Below are 24,065 nucleotides of genomic sequence, written 5' to 3'. Positions count from 1 at the left end.
TTTGTCCAGGTCATCGTTATCCTCAAAGCAATTTCATTTAAAAGCAACTGGACTTGTCCTAAACAAATAAATGCCTCTAGTGCAACATCACTATATTCTTCTGTGATTCATTCGTGTTTAGTACATTTGCGTCACACTGTGTTTGCAAAATTACTCCAAGGTTCAAGAGTTAAAATATTTCCCAAGAAAGGGGAAAAAGTCTCAAATAAACCTTTACAACAGGCAGCAAACAGAAACTGTTAGCAACATAAGACATCTTCTGTTTCACAACAAAGCTTTGTTTTTGCGATATCACAAAAATGATACAGGATAATAAAAAGTGCAGGATATTGAAAGGATGTCAGAAAATCAGCAGCTTCTAAATCAAGAAAATAAGTTCATAATAAAGTGAATGTTGTGTGATCCAGGATAAAGTCATAACGCAGGGTTTCCCACAGAAAAGTAGTTTGGCATGGTGGCAGGTGACCAACCTATCAATTTCAGACTTGTTAGTCCTTTAAGTATATAGCACTTCATCATCAGCATATAGTTGTGTTTGACAGTCAGATATTAGGGTGGCAGGTGACCAAGCGACATCTTTTTGCTTTGTGACGAAAAGAGAGCTGAGCCGGAAGGCAAAGCTCCCGATCTACCTGTCAATCTTCGTTCCTACCCTCACCTATGGTCATGAAAGCTGGGTCAGGACCCAAAGAACCAGGTCCAGGTCAGGACCGAAAGAACGAGGTCGCGGGTACAAGCGGCCGAAATGTGTTTCCTCAGGAGGGGGTCTGGAGTCTCCCTTAGAGAGAGGGGGAGAAGTTCAGCATCCGTGAGGAACTCGGAGTAGAGCCGCTGCTCCTTTGCGTTGAAAGGAGCCAGTTGAGGTGGTTCAGGATCATCTGGTCTGGATGAACCCTGGGCGCCTCCCTAGGGAGGTGTTCCAGGCACGTCCAGCTGGGAGGAGGCCTCGGGGAAGACCCAGGACCAGGTGGAGAGATTAGATCTCCACACTGGCCTGGGAACGCCTCAGGATCCCCCAGTTAGAGCTGGTTAATGTGGTCCGGGAAAGGGAAATTTTGGGGTCCCTGCTGGAGCTGCTGCCCCTGAGACCTGATCCCGGATCAGAGGCTGGAGATGAGATGAGATAGATAATTTGGACAAACTCACATGAACTAGAAGTTATATTTGTTTTAAATAAGAAGAGTAGTTGAGATGGATGCATTTAAAGATTAACTGGAACCATTGGAAGCTTCTTTGAGCATAGGAAACAGTGGTGCGTTCAACATGGACACCTTAAAATAAATCTGCAGAGTCTAATTTAAACTACTTCGAGGGGTTGAAGATGTGAATCAAATGTATTTTGATATACAATGTCAGCATAGTCCCGTATTCGTAGTCAAAGTTGAGAGACGATAAAGAAAAGCTTAGATTATAGCTGAGTATTTTATAAATCATCTCAATTTGCTGCTTTAATGAAAGAGTTGGATCGAGCCAAACACCAAAGTACTTAAAGCTCAACACTTGTTCCAGTGTTGATCCTTCATTAAATGATAAACTGTAGTCAGATCCATAGCATCACCAAGGCCTTGCCTGGTACCAGATAACATACTGCATGATGTATTTTTATTTAAAATGAGCCATTTCTGAACAGAGGTTAGGTCTGACTGAAGGGTTCAATTGCAGACTTGTTAGTCCTTTAAGTATATAGCACTTCATCGTCAGCATATAGTTGTGTTTGACAGTCAGAACAGATATTAGGGCGGCAGGTGACCAAGCGACATCTTTTTGCTTTTCTAGATTAATTTGGACAAACTCACATGAACTAGAAGTTATATTTGTTTTAAATAAGAAGAGTAGTTGAGATGGATGCATTTAAAGATTAACTGGAACCACTGGAAGCTTCTTCCAGTTTAGTGTTTGGTGCATAAAACAAAAGAGTTTTCTTCCAGTTTATGCAAACTCAGGCAAAAAGCAGCGAAGAACGAAGAACTGAAAAGGAAAACATTAGATCTAGTTTAGTCTAGAGCTAGACTGCAGCAAAAAAACTCACTAGAAGAGAAAGGTCAGCTCTTCCAACAAGACTGAATTATCTGGCAGGGGAGCAGCGCCCAGACCAGGTGTATATACTGAGGTGGTAATGAATGGCTGCAGGTGTGTCTCGTCAGCCTCGTCAGTCTCGTCAGCCTCGTCAGCTGAGCCCTGCAGAGGGTGAGGAACCAAGAGGCCGGGGTGAAAACACCAAGACACAGAACCCTCACAAATCTGCTCTATTTAATGCAAAGTTATTAATATAAATATCACTGTCACAAATTTGGTGACACGGTGGTCTGGTGGTTAGCACTGTCGCCTCACAGCTAGAAGGTTCCTGGTTTGAACCCCGGCTGGGGCCCTTCTGTGTGGAGTTTGCATGTTGTCCCCGTGTCTGCGTGGGTTTTCTCCGGGTTCTCCGGTTTCCTCCCACAGTCCAAAGACGTGCAGGTGTTGGGTTCATTGATGACTCTAAATCACCCGTAGGTGTGAATGGTTGTCTGTCTCTGTTCGTCTCTATGTGTCCTGTGATAGACTGGCGTCCTGTCCAGGGTGGACCCCGCCTCACGCCCCCCGATGTCAGCTAGGATCGGCTCCAGCCCCCCGTGACCCCGACAGGGACAAGCGGCTGAAGATGAATGAATGACTATCATGAATTTCATCATGTAGACTCTAATTCAGTCGATCTTTGGGAGAAGACTCCTAATGTTCAGATTGATCATTTTTAGGCCTTTAGCTGTATCAACTGTGCATCATTGGGTGTAGATACGGTCCCAGAGACCTTCACCTCACACCTCCGGAGGAGCTTTTCTGGCGTCCCTGTGGAGGTTGGGGGCATTGAACCGGAGTGGGCGATGTTCAAAGCTTCCACTGCTGAAGCCGCAGCGGTGAGCTGTGGCCTCAAGGTCTTAGATGCCTCAAGGGGCGGTGACCCTGGACCACCGTGGTGGACCCCGGGGGTCAGGGGTCCCCCTGAAGAAGGAGGCCTTCAGGATCTGGTCTCCCAGAAGACTCCGGAGGTGGTTCTGAGGTCCCCACAGGTCTGAAGACGCTGGTGCCCTCAGCTGATGAGGTCATGGGGCGGTGGAAGGACTCTGAGGAAGTCCTGAATGGGCCCAACACGCCCTCTTTTGTAGAGGCAGAGCTGGAGGCTGATGGGGATCATCGTCAACATCTCTGACAGAAGTCACTGAGGAAGGAAACAAGTCCACAGAGGCAAAGCCCCAGGATCCATGAGCTGCATCCACACATGCTGAAAGCTCTGGGTCTGGAGGGGCCGTCCTGATCCTGGTCCTGGTCCACACGTCTCTGACACACTGGTGGAAGTCTGGGACAGTGCCGAGGGAGTGGCAGACCGGGGTGGTGGTTCTTGTTCAGAAAGGGGGACCAGAGGGTGTGAGCCAGTTACAGGGGGATCACACTCCTCAGCCTCCCTGGTGAAGTCGACTCCAAGGTGCTGGAAAGGAGGTTGGTCCTGTAGAACCTCAGACTGAAGAGGAACCAGGTGGATCCAGTCCTGGACCTGGACCAGGACCAGCTCTGCACTCTCCAGGATCCTGGAGGGGGTCTGGGAGTGTGCCCATCCGGTCTACATGAGCTTTGTGGATCTGGAGAAGGAACATGACCAGGTCCCTTGCGAGATACTGTGGGAGGTCCTGGGGGAGTCTGGGGTGAAGGGGTCACTTCTGAGGGGGTCCAATCTCTGTACACTCAAAGAGAGAGCTGTGTCCGGATCCTGGGCAGTAAGTCGGAGTCGTTCCCAGTGGGGGTCGGCCTCCTCCAGGGGGGCACTCTGTCACCAATCCTGTTTGTGGTTTTCATGGACAGGATATGGAGGCGTAGTGGTGGTGGGGAGGGGCTGCAGTTGGGTGGGCTGAGGATCTGGTCTCTGACGTGGTCCTGACGGCGTCGTGGGTCAGGGACCTTCAGCACTCACTGGATCGGTTCACAGCCGAGTGTGAAACGGCCGGGATGAGTCTGGGGTGAGGGGGTCACTACTTTCCTACCCTCACCTGTGGTCATGAAAGCTGGGTCATCACCCAAAGAACGAGGTCGCGGGTACAAGCGGCCGAAATGGGTTTTCTCAGGAGGGGGTCTGGAGTCTCCCTTAGAGAGAGGGTGAGACGTGAACCCTGGGCGAAGGAAAGGATATAAACAGCAGATCACTGCAGCGTGCCTTTAGTTTCTGCAGCACAGCAGCTGACACATGCTGAGCTGTGTTTCTGTCATTTAAATAATCTATTTAAATCTATCTTTACCTTGTGTGAGGCTGATGAGTGAAGGGTAAGTTTGTGCCGTCTGTGAGCTTTGAGGTTTGTTTTCTAATTGTGCTCTTGATCATTTAAAACAAAACAGAAGCAGTGTTGTCAATGTGAAGCTCAGCAGATGTGAAGATGATGCCTTTGTTATTAGGAAACGTGTCTTCAATTGGAGGAAATTGTAAATTATGTGTTGAAAACAATAATAATCGAACATTTTTACAAGTTTGTTTTGTCCGTTAAATCAGGAAAGATGGTAAATTCCACTTTGTCGTACTTCATCCTCAGCTCTTATTTAGATGTAGGGACTCTGAGATACTTGTTTTTCATGTTAACTGCCATGTTATACATTGTTATTGTTGCAGTCAACACATTTCTGATCGTGGTCATCTGTATGAACAGGAGCTTACATGAACCTATGTACCTGTTCCTGTGCAGCCTGTTTGTGAATGAACTGTATGGAAGCACAGGGTTGTTTCCTTTCCTCCTGGTTCAGATCCTCTCGGACGTTCACACTGTTTCTACTTCTTTCTGTTTCCTGCAGATTTTCTGTGTGTACACTTACGCAAATATAGAGTTTTGTAACTTAGCCGTCATGTCTTATGACAGATATCTTGCTATATGTTGTCCTCTACATTATAACACACGTATGACTTTTAAGAAGGCCATTATCTTTATTGCTGTTTTATGGTTTTACTCGTTTGTGAAATCCTTAATAACTTTGTCCTTAAACATCCGTTTGACACTTTGTGGAAACATCATTAACAGCGTGTATTGTCGTAACTACCTTGTTGTTAAGTTGGCATGTTCGGACATCACAGTGAATAACATTTATGGACTTTGTGCCACTGCTGTCTCCATTTTGGTTCCTCTACTTCCGATCCTTTTCTCCTACATGAAAATCCTCAAAGTGTGTTTTTCTGGCTGTAAACAGACCAGACAGAAAGCTGTCAGCACCTGCACACCTCACCTCGCTTCCCTCCTGAACTTTTCTTTTGGCTGCTGCTTTGAAATAATCCAGAGTAGATTCGATATGACCAGTGTTCCCAGTTTGCTGCGTATTATTCTGTCAGTGTATTTTCTCATCATCCAGCCACTTTTGAATCCTGTCATGTACGGATTGCAAATGTCAAAAATACGGGAAACATGTAAACATGTCCTGTGTGATAAAATGAAGGTCTGTCACAGAGATGTCATGTCGATTTAACCACTAAAGTCTCAGTTTTAATGTTTGAGGTGTTGATTTTTTTGCAACATAATCATAGAAACTGTTAATGTGAGATCTGATGAAGTGAAACAAAGTTCCAGGAATGAATTTCTGAAGCAATAAAAACCTTGTGTCATGAGTTAAAGAGGACTCAGTGGGACATCTTGATTGCTTTTCTTGTGTTTGTTGCACACATCAAACCCTGATGTTATTCAAACAGACTGTGAGTGTTAATGCAAAAGGAACATCACTGCGTGAACAGAACAGATTGTTGCGTGTGCTTTGCTGATGCTATGGGGTCCATGTCCCTGATGGGACCCCGAGTTAGGGAGCCAGTGAGCATCAGCATTCAATTAGAGAAAGGATGGAAAAGGCTGTTTCTAAAGGTGACGTGATCATGTGGTTTACGCACCCTGGATGACAAATAACCAAGATATGACTCTAGTGCACACCATCAACATTCGATGTTAGACATTAAATGGCGTCTGATTGACCCCAAGGAGAACAGGAGGGTTCAATTTGGACGGTTTGTTGCCACACACAAAAGTTTTCCTTGAATTTTAATTCACGTTAATTTTGAAGATTTTTACCAAGTTTCTTGTTAAAGATAAATTATATAATTCAGTAAATCTGTGTCTATATATGTTGTCATGTGTGACGACGGAGAACACACGGAGGAGGGGACTCAAATGCAGACACGGTATTAACAAATTTAATAAAACTAATTTACAAAAAGGTGATTTAAACACAAAGGAAAAACACAAAGAACTAGATACAAACTGACACGATGAATGGACACAAAAGGAACAGGTACACAGGGTGGTATCAGGGTAAGGACAGGGTATGATCCGGCACTGAGTGAGGCTCAGGACCGGGTTGATGTACAGAGTGGCAGGTGATTAGTGCCAACAAGAATCACAAACTCAAACCAGAAAACAGAAAGAAAGCACATACAGAAAAACACCGACAGAGGGAAACAACAACAACAACGATTAAAAAGGTGAGAGAAACTGTCCAGAACCAATCACAACATATGTATTTGTTAAAAATTGTTTAACAAAGTTATAAAAGCAATGTTGAAGTTCAGCCTGATGTTGTTACACACAGGGAATGAGGCTTATTAATTAAACACTGGGATCAGATCAGTGCTGGGTATCGGCCGATACCCAAAGCGCAAGTGTCCGGACAGGGACTGAAAAAGATTTATTGGTCCATCCCTACTTAAAACTGTTGCACAGGGCCGGATACACTTACACCCAGAGATCTCATCTCATCTCATCTTCATCCGCTTATCCGGGGTCGGGTCGCGGGGGCAGCAGCTCCAGCAGGGACCCCAAACTTCCCTTTCCCGGGCCACATTAACCAGCTCTAACTGGGGGATCCTGAGGCGTTCCCAGGCCAGTGTGGAGATCTAATCTCTCCACCTGGTCCTGGGTCTTCCCCGGAGGCCTCCTCCCAGCTGGACGTGCCTGGACCACCTCCCTAGGGAGGCGCCCAGGGTTCATCCTTACCAGATGATCCTGAACCACCTCAACTGGCTCCTTTCAACGCAAAGGAGCAGCGGCTCTACTCCGAGTTCCTCACGGATGCTGAACTTCTCCCCCTCTCTCTAAGGGAGACTCCAGACCCCCTCCTGAGGAAACACATTTCACACGCTTGGACCTGGACCTGGTTCTTTGGGTCCTGACCTGGACCTGGTTCTTTGGGTCCTGACCTGGACCTGGTTCTTTGGGTCCTGACCCAGCTTTCATGATCACAGGTGAGGGTAGGAGCCAAGATTGGCCGGTAGATCGAGAGCTTTGCCTTCCGAGATGTGCATATTATTTAAAGACAGGTTCACTCTGAGGTGTTTCCAAAATAATGCTCGAGGTGGAGGCTGAGAAAATAATGATGTAAACCTAAAGGGTTGTCTAGTCCAATATTCCTGTGAAAATGTTCTCATGTGTCCAGGTCGTCGTTCTCCCCAAAGCAATTTCAGTCAAAAACAACTGGACTTGGTTCTTTGTCCTGGACTCTGCTGCCCACTCACATCTCAAGGAGAAAGCCCACTCCTTTGATGACAACAGTGTCCACATCCTGGACAGAGAGGACAGATGGTTTGAAAGAGGAGGAAAAGAAGAGAAACCATGGCTAACCAGAGGAGGAGGTCTGAGACACCAGGACCAGGACCAGGCTGGGACTGGACCATGGCTAACCAGAGGAGGAGGTCTGAGACACCAGGACCAGGCTGGGACTGGACCATGGCTAACCAGAGGAGGAGGTCTGAGACACCAGGACCAGGCTGGGACTGGACCATGGCTAACCAGAGGAGAAGGTCTGAGACACCAGGACCAGGACCAGGCTGGGACTGGACCATGGCTAACCAGAGGAGGAGAACTGAGACACCAGGACCAGGACCAGGCTGGGACTGGACCATGGCTAACCAGAGGAGGAGGTCTGAGACACCAGGACCAGGACCAGGCTGGGACTGGACCATGGCTAACCAGAGGAGGAGGTCTGAGACACCAGGACCAGGACCAGGCTGGGACTGGACCATGTCTAACCAGAGGTGGAGGTCTGAGACACCACTTCTCTCCAGTTTACAATGCTGCCCTTTCATCCCTTCATCCAACAATCTAACCTCAAAGAACAACTGTTCACAAACGTCCTCCTGTGACTCCAACCACTGTCGTTCAGACTCAATAGAGCACTAACCAAGTCCAGACCTACTTCCACCAACCACTGGATTAGGACCAGGACCAGGCTTGGACTGGACCAGCACTAACCAAGTCCAAACCTACTTCCACCAACGACTGTCACTCTAACGACAGAGAACAAAGGGTTCCAGTGACATCATCGGCCTGTGAGAGGTTAAAGACCTGGATCTCCACATAAGATAGTTGGACCAGTCCCAGCCTGGTCCTGGTCCTGGTCCTGCTCCTGGTCCAGTCCCAGCCTGGTCCTGGTCCTGGTCCTGGTCCCAGCCTGGTCCTGGTCCAGTCCCAGCCTGGTCCTGGTCCTGGTCCTGGTCCTGGTCAGATGCGTACATGAACTGATGAAGCCTCTTGGATCAGAGGTGCAACGTCTTCCTAGACAAATAACCAGGTCCAGTTGCTTTTGACTGAAATTGCTTTGGGGGTTAGTCCAATATTGTATTTGGACACACGTAGACAATACGTATATGGACATACAGTGCCGTGCTGTGACTGGGCTGCTGTAGGCCATTCACCTTCCTGTCCTTTAGCGACTGTGTTGTTTTTATAGTGGTGTGTTTTGGGTCGTTGTCATGCTGGAAGCTGAACCACCTCCACCTGCCAAGAGTCCAACAGAGGGCTGCAGGTTTTTCCTCAAGAATTTGAATGAACTGTTGATCGAAGAGAAAACCGTCTTGTCACTTCTGGAAACACATGAATGACCGCAGTCAAGGTCCAGATGATGGAGTTAGCATGCTAATGATGCTAATCCTGACAACTAGCCACAATTGTGTGATATTAATATTCATCATCAAAAGTTGTTCCACTGAACTCCACTTGTCTTCCACAGGAGTAGACATCCAGCTGAACTTACAAACAAGTATAAAGTGGTGTTATTTGATTAATTCTTCAAATTAAGCTAAAGCGATTTGACAATAATAGTAACCTCTGTTAGCCTGATAGTTACCCATAAGATTTTGCTATAGTTGCTAGCTGTTCAAGTTTGGTTTGGCAGGGGAGCAGCGCCCAGACCAGGTGTATATACTGAGGTGGTAATGAATGGCTGCAGGTGTGTCTCGTCAGCCTCGTCAGCTGAGCCCTGCAGAGGGTGAGGAACAAAGAGGCAGGTAAAAACACTAAGACACTGTAAGATATTTTATTTTTTCTGTACAAGGTGGTGTAGTGGTTAGCACTGTCACCTCACAGCAAGAAGGTTGCTGGTACGAGTCCCGGCTGTGGCCCTTCTGTGTGGACCATGTTCTCCCCGTGTCTGCGTGGGTTTTCTCCGGGTTCTCCGGTTTCCTCCCACAGTCCAAAGACGTGCAGGTGTTGGGTTCATTGATGACTCTAAATCACCCGTAGGTGTGAATGGTCGTCTGTCTCTGTTCGTCTCTATGTGTCCTGTGATAGACTGGCGTCCTGTCCAGGGTGGACCCCGCCTCACGCCCGATGTCAGCTGGGATCGGCTCCAGCACCCCCGCGACCCCAACCCCGGGATAAACGGTTGAAGATGAATGAATGTATATTTCCAAAGTCACGTTATACTGTCGGTGTTCTGGATGGATGAGAAGGTGTTTGGGGCACTGTGTTTAATTTAAAATGATTTTAAGGAAGTCAACAAACACACACAGAGAACGTGACATTAAAACTCGAGTAACAACTTTGATTATGATCATTTTCTGGAGGTTTAAATTGCTGCCGTCAGATTGACCCCAAGGATGGAACGGTGCTGGTACAATTTAAGGGGAACAGTTGGGTTTTTCAGATTCTAGTATTTAATGTTTATGAGTTTACCAAAATAGATGAGCCTCACTGTCACTGATACAACAGCACTCACCCTCTCCACCAGCTGCTGACCTCCAGCAGAAGCACCTTCAGCCACAGACTCATTCTCCCCCGGTGCAACACTGAACGCCGGAGGAAGTCTTTTCCTCCGTTGGCCGTCAAACTCTTTAATTCATCTACAGTCAGGTGAGGACCAGTGGAGACACTGTGTCCTGAGAAATGTCACTTTAGATCATAACTTTACTGAAACATAGTTCAGTAGGAAACGCTGCAACAGTGTTATCCCTTATTTAGTTTGTTCTTATTTCATTTCAACATGCTGCTAAACTGCACGCTGCGGATTGTTGTATAGTGTATAAACCTGCTTTTAACCACGATGTCTGTTGCACTCTGTCACATTAGTTCATTGTTTGATTTATGTTTTTATGCTTATTGTTACTCTGATCCTTTCATCTTTGTATTGAAACTGTTGCACAATCATTTCCCTCAGTATAAATAAAGCTTCTTGAATCTTGAATCTTGATACTCGACCCAGACGTGATTCAGCATCTGCCAGATATCTGAAATCACTTTTGGAAAATGTTGCATGGTGTGCAACACCAACTGTCTCCTGAGTTCTGTGTCTGCATTTGGGTCCCCTCCTCCGTGTGTTCTCCGTCGTCACACATGACAACATATATAGACACAGATTTACTGAATTATATAATTTATCTTTAACAAGAAACTTGGTAAAAATCTTCAAAATTAACGTGAATTAAAATTCAGGGAAAACTTTTACATGTGGCAACAAACCGTCCAAATTGAACCCTCCTGTTCTCCTTGGGGTCAATCAGACGCCATTTAATGTCTAACATCAAATGTTGCATGGTGAGGACTAGAGTCATATGTTGGTTATTCGTCATCCAGGGTGCGTAAACCACATGATCACGTCACCTTTAGAAACAGCCTTTTCCATCCTTTCTCTAAGTGAATGCTGATGCTCACTGGCTCCCTAACTCGGGGTCCCATCAGGGACATGGACCCCATAGCATCAGCAAAGCACATGCAACAATCTGTTCTGTTCACGCAGTGATGTTCCTTTTGCATTAACACTCACAGTCTGTTTGAATAACATCAGGGTTTGATGTGTGCAACAAACACAAGAAAAGCAATCAAGATGTCCCACTGAGTCCTCTTTAACTCATGACACAAGGTTTTTATTGCTTCAGAAATTCATTCCTGGAACTTTGTTTCACTTCATCAGATCTCACATTAACAGTTTGTCACATTAATGACATCTCTTCGACAGACCTTCACTTTATCACACAGGACATGTTTACATCTTATCCGTATTTTTGACATTTGCAATCCGTACATGACAGGATTCAAAAGTGGCTGAATGATGAGTAAATACACTGCCAGAATAATACGCAGCAAACTGGGAACACTGGTCATATCGAATCTACTCTGGATTATTTCAAAGCAGCAGCCAAAAGAAAAGTTCAGGAGGGAAGTGAGGTGAGGTGTGCAGGTGCTGACAGCTTTCTGTCTGGTCTGTTTACAGCCAGAAAAACACACTTTGAGGATTTTCATGTAGGAGAAAAGGATCGGAAGCAGAGGAACCAAGATGGTTATAACAATACCAAAAAGTCCATAAATGTTATTCACTAGAGGCTCATAACATGCCAACTTAACAACAAGGTAGTTATGACAATTCACACTGTTAATGATGTTTCCACAAAGTGTCAAACGGATGCTTAAGGACAAAGTAATTAAGAATTTCACAAAAGAGTAAAACCATAAAACAGCGATAAAGATAATCGCCTTCTTAAAAGTCATACGTGTGTTATAATGTAGAGGACAACATATAGCAAGATATCTGTCATAAGACATGACGGCTAAGTTACAAATCTCTATATTTGCATAAGTATACACACAGTAAATCTGCAGGAAACAGAAAGAATTAGAAACAGTGTGAACGTCCGAGAGGATCTGAACCAGGAGGAAAGGAAACAACCCTGTGCTTCCATACAGTTCATTCACAAACAGGCTGCACAGGAACAGGTACATAGGTTCATGTAAGCTCCTGTTCATACAGATGACCACGATCAGAAATGTGTTGACTGCAACAATAACAATGTATAACATGGCAGTTAACATGAAAAACAAGTATCTCAGAGTCCCTACATCTAAATAAGAGCTGAGGATGAAGTACGACAAAGTGGAATTTACCATCTTTCCTGATTTAACGGACAAAACAAACTTGTAAAAATGTTTGACTGTCATTGTTTTTAACACAAAAAATACAATTTCCTTCACTTAAAGACACCTTTCCTAATAACAAAGGCATCATCTTCACATTTGCTGAGCTTCACATTGACAACACTGCTTCTGTTTTGTTTTAAATGATCAAGAGCACAATCAGGAAACAAACCTCAAAGCTCACAGACGGCACAAACTTACCCTTCACTCATCAGCCTCACACAAGGTAAAGATAGATTTAAACACATTACTTAAATGACAGAAACACAGCTCTGCATGTGTCAGCTGCTGTGCTGCAGAAACTAAAGGCATGCTGCAGTGATCTGCTGTTTATATCCTTTCATGAAGGGCACATCAACACATCAGTCCCACCTCATTCATGTCATGACCAACACATTTTCACTCCCAACTTAATCTGGGCTGGACCCAAATATTCAAATATTCAGATGTTTCTTCAAGCAATTGCCAGTAATCAGCTGCTTATTTAGGAATTCAGGTAAACTACTGCAGTATGTGCGAGTCAGAGACAATTCTGACTGAGTCAGGTTATAACCGAGACATCTGACCTGTGAAGAGCTCTCTGGGCTTTAGCTGGAGCAGACTGGTGTTGTTTTTATTTAAAGAAAATTAACACCGTCTACGTAGTTGGGAGCTTGGTGGCCCCTTCCACACTCAGGCTGCAGCTAACTTCAGCACCCCAATATTTGGAGCTCAAAAAATTCAGGACAGCCATAAAATAAATGCGGATTCTGAATCAGGTGGTAGGACCACTAGCTTCAAGGCTCATTGTGCTAACTAGCTAACAACAACTACAGTGAGCAGCAATCCACTTCCTCATCAGGGTCCATACAAATCTATCAATCGACACATTCAGTCACCACTCAAAGGTCACCAACTCTGGGGTTGGGGTTAGGATTTACCTCAACCAGATTATGGAGATGGGTTGTTGGCTGGACCAACACCAATGCAGTTAAGATGCGTTCAGTCCGGACACAATAGACGTAATAGATGCGACGTGATTACATACAAAGTCAACGCAAAGACGCCACTTAAAGACGGGCATTGCGTTACTCGCATTACATGGTGTAGGTGCAACCAGCATCCCAAAGATGAATGTTCATCTCTGGATCAATGTGAACTTTCATTTTGATTATTAGTCACACTTTTGATCCAATTAACCTAAAGTACCTACATTGGTGCCCCGTGTGAGGCTTTGTTATGTTGGCTGTTGGCAATAATTCATTATTGTGTGATATAAATATTCGTCATCAAAAAGTTGTTCCAGTGAACTCCACTTGTCTTCCACAGGAGTAGACATCCAGCTGAACTTACAAACAGGTATAAAGTGGTGTTATTTGATTAATTCTTCAAATTAAGCTAAAGCGATTTGAGAATAATAACCTCTGTAAGCCTGATAGTTACCCATAAGATTTTGCTATTGTTGCTAGCTTTTCAAGTTTGTTTTAGCATTTTAATATCACATATTCAATGCAATCTAATGAGTCTTGTCATAAGTTGTTGCTAAATTAAGTGCTCCTTCCCCTTAACTCATAGCGTGCCCCCGGCCCTATGAACCCGAGAGCTTGAACTTTGTTGGAACTGCCTTGCATTTCAACCTGAGTGGAGATAGATAGAGCCACAGTGTGCTACCAGCCCTGTGGATAAAGTTACATACCCAGCTGTTTCTTACACGTGTCTCAGCTTGCGTAGCACTTTACAGATATTATTCCCTGACTGACGGCCCTGCATCTCAGTTAGTGTGAATTCTGGTCCCAGAATCACATGGTGCTGTAGTTGCCCCTCCCCGTGCAGGAAGCAAGCTATCCACATAGTGTAGACCAGAGGAACTGTTGTTTTAGGCTAGTGTACCGCCCAAGTAACATCACAGGGTGTCTGCCAAGCAACACCACAGCCAAAACAATTGCATTGTTGTACTAGACAAGACGTTTAAACTCACCTTCCATTTTAACACAATGGAAAACCCACGTGTAGAGAATTTCATTTCTTCCCTAGCACAGAGCCTTGAGTCTGGCTACCCTGAGTTCATTAACACATTGGACTTAAGTGAGTGCAGTAAAGAAATAGACTCACTTCTCAGCGACACATCTAAAGGTTCAGTGTTGAGATGTTTGCTCCTGAACTTCCACCGGCAAATTAACATTGTCTGTCAGAGCAAAACAACATTAGAAAAGGAGATAGAATCCTTTAAAGCTCAAAATGCTAATCTCATTAGTGAAGTTCAGATAGTAAATTACAAAATCCTTTGTTATTTAGAAGATTCACACTCAGCAGAGTCACAGCTCTTCTCACACAAAAAGGAATTTGTTATTGCTTAGATCTGAAACTCTTGCCCCACCAAAGTAATTCAGCCACGCTGATTCTGGCTTTTCGGATTCAAATTTCTCCCTCAATGAGAGATTAACGCCCTCTCCAGAGCATACCAGGGAAGTTCAGTCCTGCTCATCCTCCTAGTTGTTGTATATTGTATATAGTATATTTTCTATTCTTATTCTTTATTTTTATCTTCTATTTTATTTTTAATTATCTTTGTTTACCTTATGTAAACTAAGGGTCTGTGTTGTCTGTGTCTGTGTGTAAGCTACTGCTCACGTGAATTTCCCCGCTGTGGGATCAATAAAGTCTATTCTATTCTAACGGCTCCAGTATGAAATACTCTTTGAAGACCCAGGAGGACACATTCCTAAGCATTCTCTAAGTCTACGACACACATGTAGACTGGATGGGTCAAAATCAGATCCACCAGCAGGGTGTCTGCTACTCTACAGGCACTGTCCCTGACCTCCATGCAACACTGATAAGGGGTGTGGCCCAGGACAACCCAACAATGTCTAGAGTCTTCAGCATTTCAGTTTGAATCTCATTCAGTGTCTGTGTTTGTCTCCCTCTCTGTGTTTGTTTGTTGGAGCCGGGCCGCATGGTTTTCTGGACAAGCTGTTTCCAATCCCACTAATCACCTTCCTACCAGTATAAGATGCCGGATGTGAGACGCATTCGGCGCCAGATCGTTCCATCATCTATGTCGTATCGTGTTCTGATCTTTGGCTCCCCTTGATCTTTGAGATTCCGTGTTTCGATGTTTATTGTTTCTTTGTTCTGTTTTGCTTCAGTTACCCGTGATCCTGTTCCCCTGTTTGCCTCCCGGTCTGCCTGCCTACCACCCGCTTGTGTTCTTCCCGTGATCATCCCGCTGTTGTTTGCTACCTCACCTACACTGGACACGCTCAGGACAGTGACACCTTCACTTGGACCAAACTCCTTTTCCCTTGTGCACTGGACACTGTTGTATATAGTTATTCAATCATTAAAGACTCTTTAACCCGACTCTGTTTCCGTGTCTGCATTTGGGTCCCAGTTCTGTTCATGACAGAAGGTTTATTTGTTAACCCGTCCAAAACTCAACCCATTCAACATAAAGCTCCCACCTCTGCAAACTATATCCAATCAAAACTTTATATGAAGTGTTTCAAAGAATGACACCAGTTCACACGGCACAGTCAAAACTACAGATGACTGTCAACATGCTCCCTGGCTCTGCTCACACATCGTCTCCTGTGTTTATTTTACATCTTAAAGACAACATTAAATGTTCTATTCATTTATATTCTACACTTAAATGAATACAAAGGCAGTGAAAACTAAGATTAACATCTAAGTCCCCACCATGTAAACTAAACAATCCCACCTCTAAGAAAAGGTGACTTGCAGATTTAGATTTTAATGCTGGAATTGTGTTGTTTTGCAACTTTAACTTCATAAAGTTAGCAGTTAAATCAACTTTAAACCATGTGTATGAACATGATCTGAACTAATGCAGTTCAGTTAGTATTCCATAGAGGTTAGAGCCCTTTGTTATAATAAGTGTGTGTTTATTGCTCTGTGTGAACATTTAGGGGACACAGTTTGTCCCTGGAGTCATGACTGTTGGGTGAATGTGGATAAACATGAAAAACTGCAATAACCACAACAAACACTCTCACATTTTTCAATTTAGCTGCATGTTTTTAATCATTTAATCACATTTCAAGGCAAGACATGAATAATGCATTAACACTTTAGTGGTTAAATCTACATGACATCTCTGCGACAGACCTTCATTTTATCACACAGGACATGTTTACATGTTTTCCGTATCTTTGACATTTGCAATCCGTACATGACAGGATTCAAAAGTGGCTGAATGATGATTAAATACAGTGACAGAATAATACGCAGCAAACTGGGAAAGCTGGTCATATCAAATCTACTCCGAATTACTTCAAAGCAGCAGCCAAAAGAAAAGTTCAGGAGGGAAGCGAGGTGAGGTGTGCAGGTGCTGACAGCTTTCTGTCTGGTCTGTTTACAGCCAGAAAAACACACTTTAAGGATTTTCATGTAGGAGAAAAGGATCGGAAGTAGAGGAACCAAAATGGTGACGACAGTACCACAAATCCCATAAATGTTATTCACTGTGATGTCAGTACATGCCAACTTAACAACAAGGTAGTTATGACAATACACGCTGTTTATAACATTTCCACAAAGTGTCAAACGGATGCTTAAGGACAAACTAATTAAGAATTTCACAAACGAGTAAAACCACAAAACAGCAATAAAGATAATCGCCTTCTTAAAAGTCATACGTGTGTTATAATGTAGAGGACAACATATAGCAAGATATCTGTCATAAGACATGACGGCTAAGTTACAAAACTCTACATGGACGTAAGTGTACACACAGTAAATCTGCAGGAAACAGAAAGAATTAGAAACAATGTGAACGTCCGAGAGGATCTGAACCAGGAGGAAAGGAAACAACCCTGTGCTTCCATACAGTTCATTCACAAACAGGCTGCACAGGAACAGGTACATAGGTTCATGTAAGCTCCTGTTCATACAGATGACCACGATCAGAAATGTGTTGACTGCAACAATAACAATGTATAACATGGCAGTTAACATGAAAAACAAGTATCTCAGAGTCCCTACATCTAAATAAGAGCTGAGGATGAAGTACGACAACGTGGAATTTACCATCTTTCCTGTTTTAACGGACAAAACAAACTTGTAAAAATGTTTGTTTAGCATTGTTTTCAACACATAATTTACAATTTCCTTCACTTAAAGACACCTTTCCTAATAACAAAGGCATCATCTTCACATTTGCTGAGCTTCACATTGACAACACTGCTTCTGTTTTGTTTTAAATGATCAAGAGCACAATCAGGAAACAAACCTCAAAGCTCACAGACGGCACAAACTTACCCTTCACTCATCAGCCTCACACAAGGTAAAGATAGACTTAAATAGATTACTTAAATGACAGAAACACAGCTCTGCATGTGTCAGCTGCTGTGCTGCAGAAACTAAAGGCATGCTGCAGTGATCTGCTGTTTATATCCTTTCATGAAGGGCACATCAACACAGCAGTCCCACCTCTTTTATGTCATGACAGGCAGGAAATACCAATTCCTTTTTACATGTACATTTGTACTTCCTGCCTAATCATGCATAAACAGTCATGACAGTAGTTCTGTTCTGTCATTCCTATGCTCTCTGGGCCTGTAGCTAACTGCTAGGCCCTCTCAGCTGATGCTATTTGTCACACTCAGCTTCCTGTATGACGGGCTTCCAAACCAATCCTGGCATGAGTGACGTCTACCAAAAATGTAACGGCGCAACGTTTGATTCAAAGTGACGATTGGATTTTACAACCACACCCAACTTCTGAATTTCAACTGCGCCACAACTTCAAAATGACAACGTCCGCAAAACTCCAGTTGTTTAATTCACAGTATGTCTTTGCACTTTCTTTACTCTGCTGTCTTTCCTCTGAATTTGGACCATCCGAGCCTCACAAACTTTCCTTCTTTGGAACCATGTGAGCCAGCTGCTCAACATGCAGATAGCAGTTTGCCAAAGCACACATCTCAAAACGCCAGACCCTCTATGCATGTCAAACACTTCACATCTCTCCACATCTCTCACACACACAGGCCTTCAACACTCACTCCCCCACGCACATTCTTTTATAGTCTTGTCTCAGTCAGTAAGAGGTCAGTCAGTGATTAACCCGGGCTTCTTGCTAGGACTTGGTGTTACTATCCCATGATGATCAGCTCAGTCATAATGATGAAGATGTTCTCTGAGTGGGGTTGGTTTGAGAGATTTGGGAATTGACCGCCTGGTGCCACCAGTCCAATACATCATCAGTTGTGTACCACGGTCTCTTGGGGCGTTTCGGCCTTTTCTCACAAGACACCCTCCTCCGTGGCTGGCCCACCACAGGCTGATCCAACCTGGGTGTGTGTCAGACTGGGGGCACCCTGCGGCCATCTGGCAGAGCAAATGGTCTCCTTTCTCTTCAGCCACAACCAATGATTGCTCATTTCGGACACTGGCTGACTCCTTGATGCTCTTCGTTGAGTCTGCCCTCTGGTGCCGACCTCCTTCAGGAGCCTCGTGGTGGAACTGGCTACAAATCCTCTACAGCCAACCTTCACTGGTCGCACCTTAACACTCCAGCCCCGATCCTCTGCTCAGTATGCTTCATCGATGGCCTCCTCCCATGGTACTGTCAATTCAATGACGAAGACACGTTGACAGGATTTGGACCAGAGGACCAGGTCTGGGCGCAAGTTGGTAACTGCAATTTCCGGTGGGAAGGTGAGCCTCTGGCCTAGGTCAACGCTCATTTCCCAATCCCGGGCTGCATCCAGTGGGCTGGACTGGTTCAGAGACTTGATCAATTGCTTCTCTCCCGGTTTTACTCCCAGTTTTAGAAAGGTAGTCTGGGCTTCCAGGGGCATGGTGTTGGTGGTTACCCTCTTCTTTTCAAGGTCGGCCGCCAAGCATTTCAGCACCTTACAACCCACCAGTATGTGTTTAAGGGTTGCTGGTGCAGCACCCTGGGGACAGGCTGGGTCCTCCACGAACCACAGATGTAGATTAGTTGGAGAGGGTAGGGCGTCATGTGTTGCTCTAATGATGAAACTAACCCTGTTGTAGCGGGGTTACGGTTAAGGTTAGCTTTTAAAGACTTTCAGGTTTCAGAATCACAGCGGGCCCACAAACTCCTCTTTCTACACAGCCTTGGTGACGGCAAGTTGTCTGAGCTAATGTATAAAATGCTAGCTCTGTCGTGAAGCCACTGAAGAAATCAGAATCAGAATCAGAAATACTTTAATAGTCCCAGGGGGACATTATTTAGTTTTGACCAACAGATAGTTTGGCCTTGGCTGAGCAGGCCGATAAGTTTTCTTTGGCAGGAAAACAATGTTTCCTCTTGCTGCTTCATTGCTATTGGGAAAGGCCATGTTTGTTGCAAGTGCGGTGGGCTGGCAGCAGCAGTGCACCGGCCCATGGAGCCACCAAGAGCGTGGGCCGAGCAGGCAGGCTGCTGTTCATCCAGGCTGAGATGTCTGGATGGTGCTTTCTGTGTGACACAGGGGCAAAGAGGAGCGCCTGAATGCACCGCTGAAAGCTGCGGTTTCAGCACTTGGACTTTGTTAGTTGACCCCTATTTGGCGTGAATCTCTTGAGCAATCGGTTCGTGTGCTTCGACACACAGGGGGCGAGTCACCCTCAGTCTATCTAGCATGCTCTCAGTATTGGACTTTTTTACTGTTCTGTAATTCTTCATTTAGTTTGTTTCTCCCTCGACGTTCGATCCAGAGTCCGTTGGTTGGTCCTTCGATGATGACGTCAGCGTGCTGCTGTAGGCGTCTCCTCACTTGAAATGATTACAAGAAGCGAACGTTTGAGCTCAGTGAGGACGGACTCACCGTCGGACTGCACCGACTGTGGTTTGTTATTTCTGATCTAAACATTATAAAGACTTTAATGAAGGGAGTAAATGGTTTAGTGCAATTACAATGAATGTTGTTTACGTGCGGAGGATGATGATTAACTCCACACAGGTTTCATATTTCACACTGGTCGCCCGCTCTGACACTGGGGTTTTTAGATATTTGCTGATTATTGTGACTTTTTATCTGTGGGTCGTGTTCTCCAGTGTTGTGCTCAGTGTTGTTCTCTGCAGGAACAGAAGCTCACATGAACGGACGCTCACACATGAACTGTGGCTCATTCGTTGAGTGGAGGTAGGCTGAGTGCTGCTTGTGATGATGCTTCAGCTGCACTCTGTGATGCATGTTTAAAATATCTGTGCACTGAACAAACAACATGTGGCGTTTGTGTTAAACTCACTTTGTTTCTGTGTATTTTGAACCAAAGGAACGATGATGATCAACTCCACACAGGTGTCATATTTCACACTCGGTGCCTACTTTGACACAGGGCTGTTTAAATACCTGTATTTTCTGATTATCATGTGTTTGTATGTGTTGATTGTTGGTTCTAATGTTGTGCTGATCGTGGTCATCTGTATGAACAGGAGCTTACATGAACCTATGTACCTGTTCCTGTGCAGCCTGTTTGTAAATGAGCTGTATGGAAGCACAGGGTTGTTTCCTTTCCTCCTGATTCAGGTTCTCTCTGACGTTCACGATGTTTCTACTTCCTTTTGTTTCATACAGATTTTCTGTTTGTACACTTATGGAGTTGTGGAGTTCTTTAACTTAGCAGTCATGTCTTATGACCGGTACCTTGCTATATGTCGTCCTCTGCAATACAACACTCTTATGACGTCTGGTAAGATTGCAGTGTTTATTGCTCTTATATGGTTGTATAGTTGTGTTTTGTGCCTTATTACATTATCACTCAGTTCCCGTTTACAGCTGTGTGGGAACATGATTAACAGAGTTTACTGCAACAATTACTTAATAGTGAAACTGGCGTGCTCTGACACAACCATTATTAACATTTACGGACTCATTGGCACGTTTGTAGCAATCATATTTCCTGTTTCTCTGATCTGTTTCACGTACATGAGGATCCTTAAAGTGTGTTTCTCTGGCTCCAAACAGACGAGACAGAAAGCTCTCAGCACCTGCACACCTCACCTACTGTCTCTGCTCAACTTCTCCTGTGGGGCTTTCTTTGAAATAGTGCAGGGCAGGTTTAATATGACCAGCGTCCCAAACACAATACGCATTATTCTATCTTTGTACTGGCTGATGTGCCAACCGCTCTTAAACCCTTTACTGTACGGGCTGAAAATGTCCAAAATACGCATCACATGTAAAAGTCTAATTCGTGTTAAAGTGTAGACCGCTGAGACAGTCTCTCAGGGCTTTGCTTTGAATTGGCTGTGCTTTGTTAATACTGACAGTTCATGTTGTTGCCATAGGATTGAGAATAGTGTTAAATCACTTATGTGTATTATAAATACTCTCTGTAGTGATGTTTCTCAGATTTTCCTGTTTCCAATAAACATCCCTGGTGACTGACTGCAGACTGGACTCTTACAATGCTCCAGTCCATGAGGTGAAGAATATAATGTTTGAGGTTAAAGCTGAGGTTTCTTCAGGAATAGATCCTGTTTCTCTCTTAAAGCCAGAAAACGTATTGTTGCAGCCACTTCCTTGCCCCTCCTGGATTATGGGGATGTTGTTTATATAAATATAAATGCCTCTGCTCACTCATATCACAGGCCTTGAGATCCATAACTGGCTGTAAACCCCTCACACATCACTGTGCATCGTACTCTCTCACACACTGGCCTCACTCTCCACACACAGAACCACTCACTGGTGTCTGTTTATCTATAAATCCATTATCGGACCGCTCCCCTCTTATTTGTCAATGTATCTGGTACAGAAACAGTCCGACCGCAGCCTCCGGTCCCTGGACTTCATCTCGTTTGCCGACCCGTCAGTTCGTACTGAACTTGGCAGGAAGGCCTTTTCCTACGCTGCGCCTGAGACCTGGAACCAGCTCCAGCAGAGGCTGAAGCTGCACCTGAGATCTGGAACCAGCTCCAGCAGAGGCTGAAGCGGTCCAGCTTTACTTCTTTAGGGGACTTCAAACTGCTGTTGAGACAGTCTGTGGGGGTCTGCACTTGTACTTAACTTGTTCTTTGCAGCTTGTACTGCATTATTTTACTGTTTGTGTTGTGTGTTGTGTCTCCTGTGTGTTCAGTTAGTCTGTCACTTTGTGTTGTGCTGCTGCCGACCTGAACAGGCCTCTCTTGCAAATGAGACCCTGGGTCCCAGTGAGATTTGACCTGTATAAATAAAGGTTATTCAAAATGAGTCTGCAAAAAAGTCCCTGTGTTTTTTTAGTTAAGATAAAAACTTTTAATACTGAAACAAAGAAGCAGAGTGTTGGCTGAGGGCCATGTAGAAAACTATTTGCTGACACTTTAAGAACAAAGGCATCGAGCTCAACAGAGGACGCTGAAAACAAACACACAAATAATATTAATCAGAATATGGCTCCTGCAATAATAATGTTTATCATTCATTGGTCAGTTTATAGAATTTCTTCAATTTCTCTTCTTTTACTCAAATCAACCTTTATTTATTTGGTGCTTTTCATACAGAAAAGTATCGAAAAGTTCCTCAAAGAGAAACATCAAATAAAATCAGGAGAAGAAAGTACACAAATACACAAAATACACACATATGTATACGTTCATACACACATTCACACACACACACAGCCACGCTGACACACAGAAACACACACACACACACACACAGACACACACACACACACACACACACACAGAAACACACACACTCACACACACACAGCCACGCTGACACACACACACACACACACACACACACACACACACCTACACACACAGAAACACACACACACACACACACACACACACACACACACACCTACACACACAGAAACACACACACTCACACACACACACACACACACACACCTACACAAACACTAGCTGTCACTGCAGAGACACGGCCGGGCAGCGAGACCTGAGGTACAGAGGAGGCTAGAGGAAGCTCCCTTTGGGGGGCAACCACACCGGGAGAGGTCCCAGTCCAAGGTCACAGGGAGAACCGCCACAGAGACCCCCCAACCCGGGCAGACAGGAGCCTCCGCACTAAGGTGCAGAGCCCTCTAGTCGACCGGGCCGGAACTGTCCACGGGACAGCACCCCCCACCCCCCACCCCCGCGGCCAACTCGTCATATTTCAGACGATAGAGAAAACAGACATCTGACTTCACTTTGTCTGTTTGTTGCTCTACATTCTTCCAAATTCACCAAGTGTTAGGATTAGATAATGCCTCATTTGCATATTTTAACACAAAATTTCATCAGAAAATAAGTGTTAAAGTCAATAATAAAGCCATGGCCCACTGAGCCCGCTGGTCACACCCGACCCCAGTGACTTCTAACCCGTGTGCCACTTTCTGAAAGTCTCTGAAATCTGATGGTGCAGTAGAAAATAAGCAATTTCATCAAAAACAGTAGGTTTCTTGGCACTTTCGTGCTCGGACCCTAAACAGATAAATAACTGAATGAAAATGACGTGAAAGCACAAAACAAACCTGATGCAAAATGACCCGAAGCAAATGAAACCAGGAAAAATAAACTACCGAAACAGAAAGGACATCATTTTGTTATTTTATTATTTTTTTGGGACAGTTTTATGTATAAAGTTTAATGTATAAAGCACACATGTCATGTCAGTTACCATATCTCTCCTCATGAACTTAGACCTCTTCTTATGACATGGCCCATACATTACTTGTTGTATCATTACTAGTAGCATTGTTAATTAAGACACCCGGTGCTGGTTACATAAACTTTGGCGAGCCAGCCAGGAAAGACATCGTGTCCACACACAAAAACAAAAACAAAAATGTTTTATTTAAAAAAACTGAAAATAGAAATAGTGAACACAGTAGAAGTGAATGTCCCAGCCATCTGCTCCCAGTGCTTTTCCACTCGTCCCGCCTCTGCCCCACTCCACCTGCCAGCCACGCCCCCCACATCAGTCTCACACTCACCTGTGC

The 24,065-nt window shown here is 44.6% G+C and overlaps 4 protein-coding genes across 4 annotated transcripts; 2 read left to right on the top strand and 2 right to left on the bottom strand.

Annotated features, from left to right (window-relative positions):
* Nucleotides 1-4,518: 4,518 nt before the first annotated feature.
* Nucleotides 4,519-5,472, top strand: LOC310947332 (olfactory receptor 11A1-like; the record flags this gene model as incomplete). The annotated part of the gene is made up of 1 exon (XM_083914122.1): nucleotides 4,519-5,472. One exon carries the CDS (start codon nucleotides 4,519-4,521, stop codon nucleotides 5,470-5,472), a length of 954 nt encoding a protein of 317 aa, XP_083770248.1.
* Nucleotides 5,473-11,180: 5,708 nt separating this feature from the next.
* Nucleotides 11,181-12,143, bottom strand: LOC310947331 (olfactory receptor 11A1-like; the record flags this gene model as incomplete). The annotated part of the gene is made up of 1 exon (XM_083914121.1): nucleotides 11,181-12,143. The coding sequence occupies one exon, from the start codon at nucleotides 12,141-12,143 to the stop codon at nucleotides 11,181-11,183; it is 963 nt and encodes a 320-aa protein (XP_083770247.1).
* Nucleotides 12,144-16,256: 4,113 nt separating this feature from the next.
* On the bottom strand, nucleotides 16,257-17,204 carry LOC310947330 (olfactory receptor 11A1-like; the record flags this gene model as incomplete). The annotated part of the gene is made up of 1 exon (XM_083914120.1): nucleotides 16,257-17,204. The coding sequence occupies one exon, from the start codon at nucleotides 17,202-17,204 to the stop codon at nucleotides 16,257-16,259; it is 948 nt and encodes a 315-aa protein (XP_083770246.1).
* A 3,203-nt stretch (nucleotides 17,205-20,407) lies between these two features.
* On the top strand, nucleotides 20,408-21,337 carry LOC310947023 (olfactory receptor 10A6-like; the record flags this gene model as incomplete). Its single annotated transcript, XM_083913641.1, has 1 exon — nucleotides 20,408-21,337. One exon carries the CDS (start codon nucleotides 20,408-20,410, stop codon nucleotides 21,335-21,337), a length of 930 nt encoding a protein of 309 aa, XP_083769767.1.
* Nucleotides 21,338-24,065: the final 2,728 nt, after the last annotated feature.

Source organism: Echiichthys vipera (genome assembly GCF_963691815.1).
Source record: "Echiichthys vipera genome assembly, chromosome: 5".
NCBI lineage: Eukaryota > Metazoa > Chordata > Actinopteri > Perciformes > Trachinidae > Echiichthys > Echiichthys vipera.
This window is presented reverse-complemented; position numbering and strand designations above follow the sequence as displayed.